At 36.5% G+C, this 14162-nt stretch overlaps 1 protein-coding gene across 1 annotated transcript; it reads right to left on the bottom strand.

The window, feature by feature from the left end:
• Positions 1–1046: 1046 nt before the first annotated feature.
• Positions 1047–11329, bottom strand: KLRB1 (killer cell lectin like receptor B1). Its single transcript, XM_063076346.1, has 6 exons — positions 11245–11329; positions 6332–6430; positions 5584–5658; positions 4310–4464; positions 3825–3940; positions 1047–1194 (listed from the first exon to the last, which is right to left on the bottom strand). Exons 1-6 carry the CDS (start codon positions 11327–11329, stop codon positions 1047–1049), a joined length of 678 nt encoding a protein of 225 aa, XP_062932416.1.
• Positions 11330–14162: the final 2833 nt, after the last annotated feature.

Raw genomic sequence — 14162 nt, 5'->3', positions numbered from 1 at the left:
TACTGATGCTTTTGTCTAAAATGTTTTTCCAAATAATTTATTTCATAAGTAATTGGCACAAAATGAACCACACTTTGATTTTTGATGTGTTCAAAATTTTTCATTAACAAGCATTATAAATCTTCATGAATAGAGAAAACAGGAATTGAGACATTATTTTGGTCATTATGGTATGCACCTGAATTTATGTAATTCAATTTGACATTGAGTTATCAGGGTGAGTGGATGTCTATTTTTCAGAAATTTTATTATGTCTCCTTATAAGTTAAAGTCAATATCATTATTTATTTGATTTCCGTGGAAAATTTGGAATACCATTTAGAAAACTGGAGCACTCAAGAGATCTATCAGAATAAACACTTCTGTTTTTCTCCTTTAGTTTCCCCAACTGCAGAATTGAAAAAAAAAAATCACTTATTTGCCCTTAGAATAATAAAAGATTTAATTACGTATTTTCTACAGCTTGCGTGTGAGCCATAGAAAGAGGGAGATGTGGAAGAAAGGGAAGTAATGAGAAAATTAAAATGGGAAGGACTGCAGAGTGGCAGGTAGAGTTAAGATCCCTTCCCAAATTCCTTTAGTTATGGGTGTCCAGTGTCAGAGCTCAAGAATGGAAGTTAATCAATATTCTTCCACAACTCAGCTGTTTGATAGTCCAAAAAAACCATAGACTAGGACAGATAAACAGGATTTTAGAAATCATTTCCTCCAACTTTTCTAGAGTTGAGCCGGGGCAAAGAGGGAATTAATGACGGGCACGCATGTACACCAGGGTTGGAATCCAGTCCCTTCAGCCAGTCTGGGCTTCTTTCTATAGAACATGACTGACTCATACAATGACACCTGTCTTCTCTATGTCTGTTTCCTCATTTACAGAATGAATCCAATGAACCTGAACTTCTGTAGGAGTCATCACAGTTTTAGCATTCTCAGCACTTGCTCATGATGTACCGCTAAGTGCCCATGGGGCAGTATCAGCAGTACGTGTGGCCGAAAGTACGGAGATCTGTAGTAGGAAGCAAAGAAACTGAAAAGGGGTTCACCAGTCAAGAGTTGGGACACTCTTTATTTCTAACAGATTTCAGTTCTGTTTGGCAGATCCATTTATTTTCTGAATCACAGTTCTCAGAAAAAACTTTTTTCCGAGAGATTAAAGCGCATCTGTTTTCTCCAGCATCACCAGTAACTTGAAATCTGTGGAGCAAAAGAAAAGCCTAACTTAGTGTTTAGGAATTTCTCATAATTATCCTTACGTAACCATTATTTTCTAGGACTTTCAGGAAACAGTGGAATGCTAAATTATTAGGCATAGTAAGTGTGTACATCGTAAGGGCATCACAAATAAAATGGTATAAATTTTTAAGACAAAGCTAATATAAACCTCTGAGAGTTTCAAATTCATTTTCACTGGAAAGGAATTCTTATAACAAACATCATAATGATATTCTGCAACTAACAAATCATGTGAAAAGTTTCTTAACTTCACTGAGCCCTAGTTTTTGTAACTACACAGGGTATGACCACCTAACATTTGGGGAGGCATTGAGATAATACATGTGGAAATATGACAAAGATTAAACAAAGTATGTGCTCATAAATGTATAAGTATGTGGAGGTGTGGTGGATTCATAGGGCCGATAGAATTTGGATACAGTGAGGAAGAGGCTCAGTTCACATGACATATGCTCAGAGGTTCCTTTCATTCTCGTTCCAAACAGAGGTCAGTGAGTGTCTCCTTGTGTAAAACATTAGTTTCAAAAGAGCATGAATCCTGTGGCTCACTGCAGTGGGAGGTGGGAATGGAATTTAAATAATGGGGTAGACAGTACTTGGGGTGGGTTGCAAGAATGAGGAGAATTCAAAGCTCACCTATTTGTCTCTCATAGAAGGTGAAGGGATGGCAGGGGCAGGGCTCCATCCCAGCTTTTCTTTACTCTTTTGTTCCATTTCTTCATGGAGCCCCTTGGACCTGGGCATCTAACCTGATTTCTTTCTAGTGCCCAACACTCAAGACCATCCATGAACTTCTCTCAACAGGGCTATAACAAAAGTCCCCTATACAAATATTTTATCTCTTCAACCTTCTGATTCTTGCTTCAATTTTCAGGGTAATTTTTTAAAGACCAGTCTGGCCAAGTTGATGACTCCTTTTCCAAAAGGCTCTCAATGGCTTCCCAGGCCTTCCTCGACCAGGTGTCTGGCTAGTTCTCTAAAATTAACTCATTTAACCCTCAAAACAATCCTGGGGGGGTGGGGGGAATTAGCCTCCTCCCTTTTTTTCCTTTACTTGAAAACCAGGGCTCAGAGAGTTAAAATAAAAGCAAGATCTAACGATCATATGATATCTTCCAGGTTTACCTGGTCACTACTGTCTTAATCGAAACATCATTTTTATCCTCAGAATAAAATGGGAGGTTCAACTGAATTTAATCCTTCCACTTTATATACATTTCTATTCACAGACACGTTAGTGTTTTCCAATTTTTTTTTTGCTATGAGCCACAATAAAATAAACATTTTATATCATCTTCCTATCAAGAAACACAAACACACACACACACACACAAACTATATTTAATAAGCCAAAATTAACCCTTACTATGTATGAAAAGATAAAATAAATTAATATCAAATAGAGTTATATATATGAGTAAACAATAATCTCTAGAAAACATTATTTTAAAAAATCAGGATAGATTTTATTAAATGGAATGGGTATTTTTGCCTTTCATAAATGTATTCTAGTCCAAAACACTTAATTTTAAATAATCTTCATTTTAAAGTCACATATTTAAAAAAATATTTTAGAATGTGGTTCAAACAATGTCAGCATTTGCTAACTAGACCACCAATTCTTTCGATGATTAATACCTTTTCATACTTAGTAAACTATCACTGAATTTTAGATAAACTTGAATATGCTCCAGTGTTTTAAGTTTTAACCTCTTTTTTTTAATGATAAAAATACATTTTCACCAATGTATTTAATTGTAAGCAAATTTAATTAAATCATTTATGGACTCATGAAACAGATCATCTCTGCTGAAAAACTCACTAAAAGTTCTTCACGGAAACTTTGTGGAATGCCTGCACACTTTCAATTGTGGGCGAAAAACTGCATTGCCCAATTAACCACGAATTCTGCTAAAATATGTAACGTAACTGTGTAGTGTCAATGTTCTTGTCACACTGATGGTTATCTCGACCATCTTACACAAGACATAATAATGAGTCACCAGAGAGAAAACAGCTAATGGCTCCCCCTTTGTGGTCTGTGCATGTACTCATCACATCCCCTCAAATATCCACCTCTTCTTCCTCACCACTGGTCAAAATATACTACAATATTTGTCACAAGGTGGGTAGTTTATCTTAAGTGTCTGGGGTTTTTTCCCCCCCTCCTTTATAATCATTCTTTCAGTACTGATTGTGACCCACTAAATTGGTCTCATGACCCACGAGGGTATATTTTCCCACAGTTTGAAAAACACTACCTAAGCAATTCTGTTTGCCAATCTACTCCAGCAAGACATTAAAAAAAAAAAAAAAAATTCCTGTGCACGTTCCAAACAAGTTAGTCTATTTTTTGTCCCCTAAAACTCCACTGCAGATGAAAGTACATATTCCTATAAAAAGCTGATGTCTTTATACCTGGAACTATTCAACCATCTTTGGAATTATTCTCCTCAGTCCATTCTGAACCTCTTGAGAATTTCTAAGCCAAGTTAAAACTACAAAACTCAATCTTCAATAATAATGTTATTACTTTCACAATGTAAACTTGATGTGAGATGGATATTAAATGTAGTTCATCTAATACTTACATATCAGAATTTAAAAAAGAGCCATTTATCCACTTCCAGCTCTTCTCTGATAGTACAAAATGTAATCCAGTCCAATATAGAATTCCGTCTTCATTTATCAGGTTCTGTATGAGTTTCTATAAATGAAACAGAACGAATGACTGAGTATTGAATCGGTTTACTGTTCACGTTTGTCTTCTCCCGCTCAATCTCTACCAGCTAGTTCAAGCATCAGCCCCTCTATGCAGTCTTTTCTAAATCCTCATCAGAGTTAATTATTAGTTCTTTGTGAAACTTTTCTTCATAAATTTAAACTTGTATTGTTGTGTTCATCACCTTATATTTAATTATTTGCTGTCATGTCTACTTAGTCTCTCAAATGATGTGCTTCTTGAAGCTGAAGTCTCCACCTCCCCTGCATAGAAACTCTGGTTCAAGCCCAGAGTTCTTGATATGGTTTAAAGAAAGTGCTAAGTTCTATTAAGGTATTTGATTTAATAACTCACCAATTCTTCCTGATCTTGAATAAGCAACAGTCTGGATTCTTCTGTGGAACAGTTGGCTAGACTGTTATTCCAAGAGCTGAGAGTGGAAGATATAAACAAACATTTCTCTCGGAGTGGATGCCAATGTTTTGGGCACTCCAACAGACCTGGTCTCTCTAAAGTAAAACAACGGAAAGAAGAAATAAACAAGTGTGATATTTCTAACCTGTCCCCACCACACCACAATCCATCACACACGGGTCATCACAAATTCTGAGAAGTCTTTGATTATCACGATGAGAACAATGAACTTATTATAATTTTGATGTTTTTTTAGGACCTACTGTTTATTCTGGTATCAACAATTAGGAATCAGTGACCAGTTATACTGAGCATAAATGGAATCACAGAATATTAGAATAGGAAAATATCACCAAAATAATTTAAACACCCACATCTCACATTTTAAGAAACTGAGAGACAGAATAACTTATTCAACTCCACAGGGTGGTAGAGTCCGGACTATTTTTCAGTTTCCTTCAGTGCATCACCAGTACTTTTCCATCACATGGACAACAGTATCAAACTCACCTTTAAAAAGCTGGCTTTAAACAACATGCAAAAGGCAAAGCAAATACCAATTCCTTTCACTAAATTAATGGGAAATACCACAGAGAAAAGAAATCATAAGAAAATTTCTCATTGCCAAATGATCCGTTTGCCTACTTAATGTGATCCATTGGGCAGCATTTTCTAGAATAATTTTCCAGGGTTTTAAAAATTTCTGTCCTGTGAAAATGTACCCACAGATCACATTCTGCTACAGTCAGTCAACAACAGTCTCTTTTATAAACACACCGAAACAAGATCAATGTTGCTCCCTGTTGAGGAAGTTCAATACATTGAAAAAAATTCATTCTATGTTTTGCGTTCTACTGACTTCCAACCAAAATTAACTGTTCGACATGTTTATTAAAATAACCAAATATTCAACTTGATATTTGGCTGTTAATGATCGAATACTGAATATCCTAGCAGAGGCTTCTCATGAGGCAGTATTTCCTCATGGTTGAGATGTTAGGCTCCAAATCCAGACCAGCTAAGCACAATGGCAAGCCACGTACTCCTCGAGTGACTGTCAGCGAGTTGCTTAACTTTTTTATGCTTCAGTTTCTCAAACATAAAATCAGGGTGACAGCAGTTTCTTAATGTATGGATTGCTGTAAGCCTTAACCAAGGCCATTCATGATATCTATCAAATACTAACTGTTAGGAAATTCAAACCACAAAGTTACCTGTTGTTTCATTCTTGTTCTCTTGAACATGCACACTGCTTTTTTCTATTGATGATTTTTGTATTAAGAACATCACTAGTGAACAAGAAAAATACATTAAAAGGATTCAGTGATGAAAAGTGTGGCGAAACGGATGAGTTACATTTATCACTTCAGGAAACTGAGTTATCTCAACAAGATTGAATGTGGACAGAAGATAACGGCCATAGCAAGGCGGTAATGAGGGTCCAGTATGGAGAAAGTACACATACTCGAACAAGAAAACATAACTAGTGGACTCACACAGATATCGGGTCACCCTTTATCTACTAGGTAAGTCAACCTAGAGCATTACTTGCACCGTTATTGCTCACACTCTAGCCTGAACTGTCTCCTCTTCAGAATGAGTACAATTATGTCTATTCCAAGGGAGAGGTTGTCTACTTCAATATAGAACTTACCAGATGCTTGATAAACTGCAAATAATCGAGAGTTTAAATTGTTATTTTTTTGTCACAATTGTGACCTTCTTTTAAGTTCGTGGAGCACACATTCAATACCCCGTGATGATTCTCGGAGCAATTAGGAAGAGAAATGTGAAAGGCTAAAGTTTCCAAAGTGGACATGGGCTGACTGTTAGAAGCACTGTTTGGTGACTTTTTATTGCATTGGTCTTTTGCTGAGTTTGGGGTGGCCAAATTGGCTACATGCTCTGTGTATGATGGAGGTAGTGTAAATATTCTGAAACAAATGATTTTACCTCACTTACCTGAAACACTCAACCCAACAACAATCAAAATAAGGACAATAATCCCAGCACAGGCAAATTTCAGAGCAAATTGATGCCAAGGTGGACCCTGACAGACATCTGAGAAGTTGAAAAAAAAAAAAATCATATTCAGTTAATTCAGTTGGGCACATCTGGTGCAAAAATCAAAGGTGGTTTGGATAACATGTGGGCAATTAGACTCAGGTTAGGGGCTGGGAGCAGGACAGAACCTTTATTAGCCATCCTAAAAGTAGAGTCCCACAAGAAGGATTCTCAGTCAGGTCCAACTGAGAGTTTGCTCATTGATAAAATGGGAATATTTATGCATGCTGTGTGTGTAAAAGATTAGTATGAACCTTAAATGAGATGGCTGTGAAGATGTTTTGAAAATTGCCAAGAGGTATACAAGAAGGAAGTGCATGCCCGATTGCAGGAAGTAAGCCAAAGCATTTTGTCTAAGAAGCAGGACCTACGATTTATTCAAGATGTATTTTTTGAGGCACTGTTTTTTGCCAAGCACCATGTTAAGTGCTAGTGATATGCAATTCTAGTCTTGAACATGAGATCCTCTGATTAGCCGTTGTCTAGAACAATAATCTTCAACTTGCATCTAATGTATGGCATTTAAGGAAGAATGTTTTGTGGTACTATATGTTATTTTCAGCATTTCAACTACTGTAACATAACTTGTACATGCCTACAACACTGCATGGTCTAAACAAAAAGTCAGATATCTTTGCTTTTCTTTGTAATCACATCAACTACTGTATAATGCATATCTCATGTTCATCAGTAGTTGCTATTATATAATTAATTAATTAAATGTCATCATAAATTAATCACTTTATCAATGTATTTTGCTCGTAGACATCTTTAAAAACATGGATTTCATAGGGAAAAATAATAAAGAGTAACTTATTTATAAAAAAAAATCTGGAGAAACACTGAATTACAGCTTCCAAAATTTAATTAGCTCAGGGAATTATTCTGGTAGTTTATATCTCAGTTACTCTGCTAGAGGTAATGCTTGGATAGCTCCTATATCTTGATTTAATTATAAGACTGCTTTTGCTCCCATTTGGATTATAAACATGTTAGATCTATTACAATTAAAAATTGTTTTCTAAATTGTATTATTAGAGCCAAGGGCCTTTATAAAAAAAAGGATTTTTAATTATCTGCAGTTATTGATTTATTTATATTATCTACTCCTTTTTATATTTTAAAAAAATATTTTTCAATGCAAATGATTACTTGTTTTGAGTTACATGTTAAAAATTTGAGCATCAGACATGTTACAATATTGTCTTTTATGTTCATTACATGTTCCAAAATAGCCTATACGGCCATTTCACCATTTTTTTTTTCACATGACCCCTGGGGACTAAGTTGTGTGATCCAGTTTTCAGACAACTATGGTTGACCCTTGAACAACACAGTTTTTGAATGTGTGGGTCCACTTTTACGCAGATATTTTTCAATAAATACTGTACAGTACTGTGAATGTTTTCTCTCTTCTGTATTATTTTTTAAATAACATTTTCTTTCTTCTAGCTTACTTTATTGTAAGAATAGAATAATAATACATATAACATACAAAATATGTGTTAGTCGGCTACTTATGTTATCAATAAGACTTCCACTCAACAATAGGCTATTAGGAGTTAAGTTTGGGGGGAGTCAAAAGTTAAATGAAAATTTTCGACTGCACCGTGGGTCAGCAACCCCTAACCCCAGCATTGTTCAAGGGTCTGTTGTACTAATGGTCTCTCCCATTAGCATGCTGACATTCACCTAAGTTAATTATCTCTTTCCAAATTATTCCTGAGGAGATAGAATTGAGTGTAGCTAAAGGTGATAAATGATTATGAGAGGAAACATAGAATACATGAGATGCAAGGTAGTGACATGTGGATTACCATCTGGCACTATTTAGCACAAGTGTTGTGGACAGGAAGGTAAGAGTAGCTACACAGATGAGACGCCAAGGCCCTTGGAATACATGTGAATCTGAGGACACCGAGCTTGGTAACGTTGGCCTAGAACTTCTAGTGAGCACTAGCGTGACAGAGGAGTGACTAAATCCAGTCAACGAGCCTAAGACAGCACTAGGATGCCTTCCTTTTCAGTTTGATATATGTACATTATGACACGTTTTTTTCTCTTCCTCACACTTTCCTCCCTTGAAACTCCGCATTTGTTTGCAAAATGGAGAAATCAGTATTTTAAGATTTATTACTAAAAGTCTAGCATTGATTAAGAACAGAGTCCTTCAAATACAGAAGATCTGCATTTGAACATATTTTGGCAGTATGTTCAACCTTCATAAATTACAAACTTCCCCACCTGTAAAATGTGGAATAATAGCCACTTCATAAAGTTTGAGAGAAAATCATGAAAAATAATTCTAAAATGTTGGGTATGGTATCTGGCACTTGCTAACAGTTCAATAAATAGTAGTTTTTGTTTTTTCTAAAGGTGTTTTATTTACTATAGATAAAAGGCAATTTGGGTGACTTTTAAAAATTGTTATTCATGTTAAAATTGAAGGAATCAAGTGGAGTGTCCTGTGCCTGCGAGGAATGGCCTCCTGTTACTGTTTCTGCTGCACTTCGTTTATCATCTCTTTCTAAAGTATTCCTGAGGGACAGAATTTAGTATAGCTAAATGTGGTAAGTGATTACGAGAGGAAACAATGATTTTCTAAGTGCTAAGTGTTTCTGCTTCACTGGAGGAAATTGAAATTAATGGAGTTACAGTTCAGTGATCTACGCCAAAGAGGCCAGATGAGCTTTAGTGACCTGGAAATACCTACTTAAGGCTACTCTTTCTTGGGTATAAACACTACGTTAAATCATCTCACTCCACTGTTCTAAACCTTGTAGTGGATTTCCATCGAGCAGATCTGAGTCTGTAAAATGGCTTGAGAATCTCCACTCACTCTGGCTCCCACTTCTCATCTGACTTCATCTGCGTCTGGTGTCCATGCAGGCACTCTGCATGCACACTGCTCCTACCATACAGCTGGTCTCTTCTCATCTCAGGGATTTTGCACTTGCTGGGCCACTTCCTGGAGGGCTCTTCTCTCAGAGAGTGTGCCATTGTCCGTCACTTCTTTCAGGTCTTGGACCAAATGTCATCCCAGGGAGGTCTCCCATGGTTATCCTGTTCAATATGGTACCCTCCCAAAGCCTGTATCCCACTTCCATTTAAAATTCTTCTCCACAACACTGATTTAACACCATCTAATCTTTTACACATACTTAGTTATTTGTTTATTTTAGCGATTTTATGCCTCCATGGTAATATAAACACTGTGAAGGAAAAGATGTTTCTCTATCTTGTTCACTGCTGTATCCTTAGCATGCCTGGCACAGAGTAGGCACTCATTTTTGAATGAATGAATAAACTCCAGAGGTATTTTGCAAATGTTTTATACACTTTTCTCACTGATCAAACCCTTGGTCATTCGGCCAGAAGCAAAATAGGTAATCACTCACACCTCTTTCTGGTTTTGCTAACTGCTTTAGATATCATCAGTGTACAACGCCACAGCCTGAGCACATTTGCCTGAGTCTAATCGTGGTTTCACATCATTGTAATACCAGATCAGTGTTGTGTAGTTACATATTTTGCTCTGGCATGATTGCACTATTATTTTTTCAGATTCACTTTGAAAATGATATTTTGTGAGATAACGATTACAGTCAGAGTTGACAAATTTTCAGGACTCATTGTTTTGGGCATAGATAGTAGCACGTGGGGAAAGTCCTACTATCTTCCTCTATATTCATTTTTTGACACTCCTTTTCAACACCCCCTCAACTTTTGCTAGGTATGAATAGGGATAAAAAAGACTTGCTTTTTCTCAACAATTTGCTTAACCAAATATTCCCTGTACTTATCAAAATCCTCTAATTTCCCCTGATCCCTATATGAAGATTATAGTGAAACTTATTTGATGACCCTAAAACTTTCTTCCTGACCTAAACTTTGGTAATTTAACAGCTTCAAATTTAAAACAAACTGTCCTAAAAAGGATATTATTCACATGCTTTGCATGATATAGAGTGAATATCAGACTGAAAAACAATTGTAGTATATCAAGGTCAGTAAAGTCAGTTAGATTTTAGAAGATGGTGATACTGTTCGTGATAATTTCATACATTTTCTGCCTTGGTTTCCGGTCTCTTCTCATCCATTCCCAGGCTGTGATCCATCATATATTACCTCATATTGGCGTTCCCTATTTCTTTCACTTGTAATACTAACTGCTGTGACAAACAGAAAAGTGCTAAATTTGGCAAATGTTAAAAAGGTTAATTACTAACTTACTCCAGGATCTTTTGACTTATCTTTTTAAGCTATGATACCTTTCAAATTAGAAAGTACCAAGTTGTAATTATGTATGTCTTTGATATTGAATAGGATTTTCTAGGATTTGATAGAAATTTTTCCCCTCCCTTTGGAGAGTGGAAGATGTTAATCACTAAGCCTACACTTTGTATTTTGAAAGAAATTCTATGGATGCAAGTGAACTGGAACTTAATTACATATTGATATTTGGTGGAATGATTCAGAATAAGATTGGTTGCTAATACAGCAAGTTTGCAATGTATATCTTAAAATACTCCTTTGCTTTTATATGTAATATGTTGTTTCTTCAGGGTCTTTTAACCAAGGCTCAGTAAAGGAAGTAATACTCATTTTTCATGCTATCTTGATTAAAAAAAAATTATGAATTTTTTTCTCCGAAGTTGTGATTATCTACAGGCAAGGTATGCTATACCTATTCAACGCTAATATAGAACTACTGCTCATCTTCAAAGCAATGATTTAAAGCTATACATTTAAAAGGAAAATCTAATTCTGGAAGACATACAAATACCAAGAGAAAAATTAAAGTCACTTACCCTTAGGAAGAGATGGGGGTAATGAACTTTCAAGGCCTGAGTTCCTGGGTAAGTTTAAATCAGCATATACCACTTGTCTGTCCATGGGAAACGGGCAAATGTGTCTCTAAACTGGTGTTTAAGTTCTGTGAAGTGAGACCAGCAAAAGGAAGTGCACATCTGAAATGCTTTGCCATCTCTTTAGTGTCCCCACCCTCCACGCCCCTAGTTGGCAGTTTTCTCTACAAAGTATTGAGAAAATCCACTTGCTGGGTGTTCATTTTACTCAGTCCTATAATATCTACCTTTCTTAATTAATTGGCTTTTTTTTTTTTTTTTACAAAATCATGGAAAGGATTGTTTGCTCTTCTTTCTATAACCATCCTCTTCGGATTCCTGTCTCAGGGCCAGAACCAAGGTGAGGCAGATGCACTAGACTGGGGTTCAAATGGAAGGAGGTCCCCTAAACTCAGCAATTAAAACAAATACAATTTAATGCAATTTTGTAAAAATAAAAATTAATGCAAAGAAGTCCATGATGCTATTCAAAAGCTCTAAAATCTTCCTGAAATATCTGTGCTCCATAGGAAGTTGTGAAATGTGAGAGATGGGGGTGTACATATGGGAAACGCCCCTCAATAACACAACACAAAAAGCAGCAATCTATAGACTACTCTTAGGTTAGTTCTAAAGGTACTCATGGATATAACAGAGTCTCTACATAAGTACAAGAATTTGAAACCTGCCAGAATTATAAAAGGAGATGACTTGAGTCTATGGAATTTTCTACCTATTTCAAGGATTTTCAAGCACAGAATCTTAGAGCAGGAACTTAGATATCACAAAGACCGACATTCTCACATTACAGTGAGAAAAAAAAAAGAGAGAGAGAGAAATCATGGATTTCCTCAAAATAACTTTTTATGACTGCAGCAGAATTGTACCAGTTGCTCAAAATTGCTTGACGGTGGAAGTTGTCCTCTGGCTTTGAACCACAGAAGATAGGGAGTGTTTATTCATAGCAGAAAATTTTCACTAAGTGCCTGTGATGGGGCACATGCTTATTCCCTAAAGATCACTGACAATTATGAAGTGAGATATAAGCATGTGTGAGAGTTTCACAACCCACCCTCCAGTGATTCAATTAAAATATTCTTCAACTAGCTGGCTATTTGATAGCTAACAGTCATTTCATTGGTGCAAGGACATTTGGCTGTGTCACATATCTTATTTAAATTTTTAGGATATGTGCAATCTGCCAGAATTATGAAAGAATGTTCTGGATTATCTAAATTAAAAAAATTCTGTATATTTACAGAACTATTCTCAAGCTTTAGTATATATAATCTTTAGTGTATATGATGGTACTTCAAAAAGTTAGTGGAAAAATTGAACTGAAAGATAACATGAATCCTTCCATGAACTTTTTGAAGACCTCTTCTGTTCTGGGGGGAGAAAAAACAACAACAACATGACGAAGTGCTTTTTTCACTTCTCTAACTCAACAACAGTCACAATCGAAACTACAGAGGACCAACTTCTGAGACCAAATGTGTGGGTACGTCTTGCCACCAGCGAGCAAGCAGTTCCACAGTGGACACCAGCCGGCTGTCCTCTCATTGAATTCCAACACTACCTACCTAGAGATAGCATCAGATCCCAGAGTGGCTCAGTCCCACAATACTGCCCCCACTACAGATGCCAGATGCAAACCCCAGGTTGTTTTACCTGGCCTTCTGACTGACTGGCTATAAGTTGGGATTGCCATGACCCTCTCTTTGGGTTCAGTTGATTTGCTGAGTCGCTCGCAGAACTCAGGGAAACACATACTTATGTTTACAGGTTTCTCATAAAGGATATTACAAAGGATACAGAGGAAGAGACATAAAGGGTAAGGGACGGGGGAAGGAGCGGAGAGCTTCCGTGCCCTCCCCAGGTGTGCCACCCTCCAGGAACCTCCACGTGTTCAGCTATCCAATGCCCCCTGAACCCTGTGCTCTTGGGCTTTTATAGAAGCTTCATCACATAGACATGACTGAAGCATGGACAATCATACAGAAATGGGATTGAACGAAAAGGGTATGGTCTAACTCTAAATCCAGCTAGGCTAGTCTGTTCAGATTCTTTGGGGTTTCTCTGTGCAGCATTCCTTCCTCCCAAATTTGGGGCACGGTCCCTCTTGAAATGGGGGTTTTATGACCTACAATCAGATAAGGTAGGTCAGAGAATTTATTTATTGTCAGCTCTATGATAAAAGGTGGGGGAAGGTTAGAACAAACCGAGCACTGTGGATGAACCCCAAAATATACATATCATAATATCACACCTCCTCTAAGAGGAATCACTTGGAAACTTCTTAATAATGCAGATTCCTGTCTGATAAACTGCTTCTCTTTCCAAGATACAGTTAGCCTGAGGTGGGGAATGTGCTAAAAGTTATCTCAGGTACAAAGGATATTTGAAAAGTTCATGGAAAAATTTGTATTATCTTTTCATTTCATTTTTCATATTTTTGTAGTATTCTCATATTTCAGCTTGTTCATGGACCACACTTAATCATGTAGTAAGTGAAAACTGTGGGGATATCTTAGAAAGATCAATAAAGTGGATAGAAGTCTGATATCTAACCAGGGGATTAAAATAGTGCTTTTAGTACATTGAAGTTTAACTTCAAGTTCTGAAGCATGACTATGACTATGAGAAATTCACAATGGCCATATCAAAAATAATTGATTTGAGGTAAGGTGTTTCCTTCAGACAGATGCTTGCAAAAGCCTAAGCTGCAAAAGTATAAACAAGCTAGAAATATCAACAAAACAAGTCTTCATTTGTCCATATGTAGCTTGAAACATACTGATAGATAATTTTGCTTGTTACAGAATATGGAGAACAAAACCAACCACCTACACAATTATCTTCTGTCACAAAAGATTCTTGCT

Source organism: Cynocephalus volans, chromosome 12 (assembly GCF_027409185.1).
Source record: "Cynocephalus volans isolate mCynVol1 chromosome 12, mCynVol1.pri, whole genome shotgun sequence".
Lineage (NCBI taxonomy): Eukaryota > Metazoa > Chordata > Mammalia > Dermoptera > Cynocephalidae > Cynocephalus > Cynocephalus volans.
This window is presented reverse-complemented; position numbering and strand designations above follow the sequence as displayed.

Bases quoted from the DNA above. Each gene is read 5' to 3' on its own strand.
- KLRB1 (XM_063076346.1), bottom strand. From the start codon at position 11,329: ATGGACAGACAAGTGGTATATGCTGATTTAAACTTACCCAGGAACTCA. The intron at 4,465-5,583 runs GTAACTTTGTGG...GTTTTACTTTAG, and splicing joins GAACAAGAATGAAACAACAG to AGAGACCAGGTCTGTTGGAG. The intron at 1,195-3,824 runs GTAAGTATTAGA...TTTGCTCCACAG, and splicing joins TCTTTTTTAAATTCTGATAT to ATTTCAAGTTACTGGTGATG.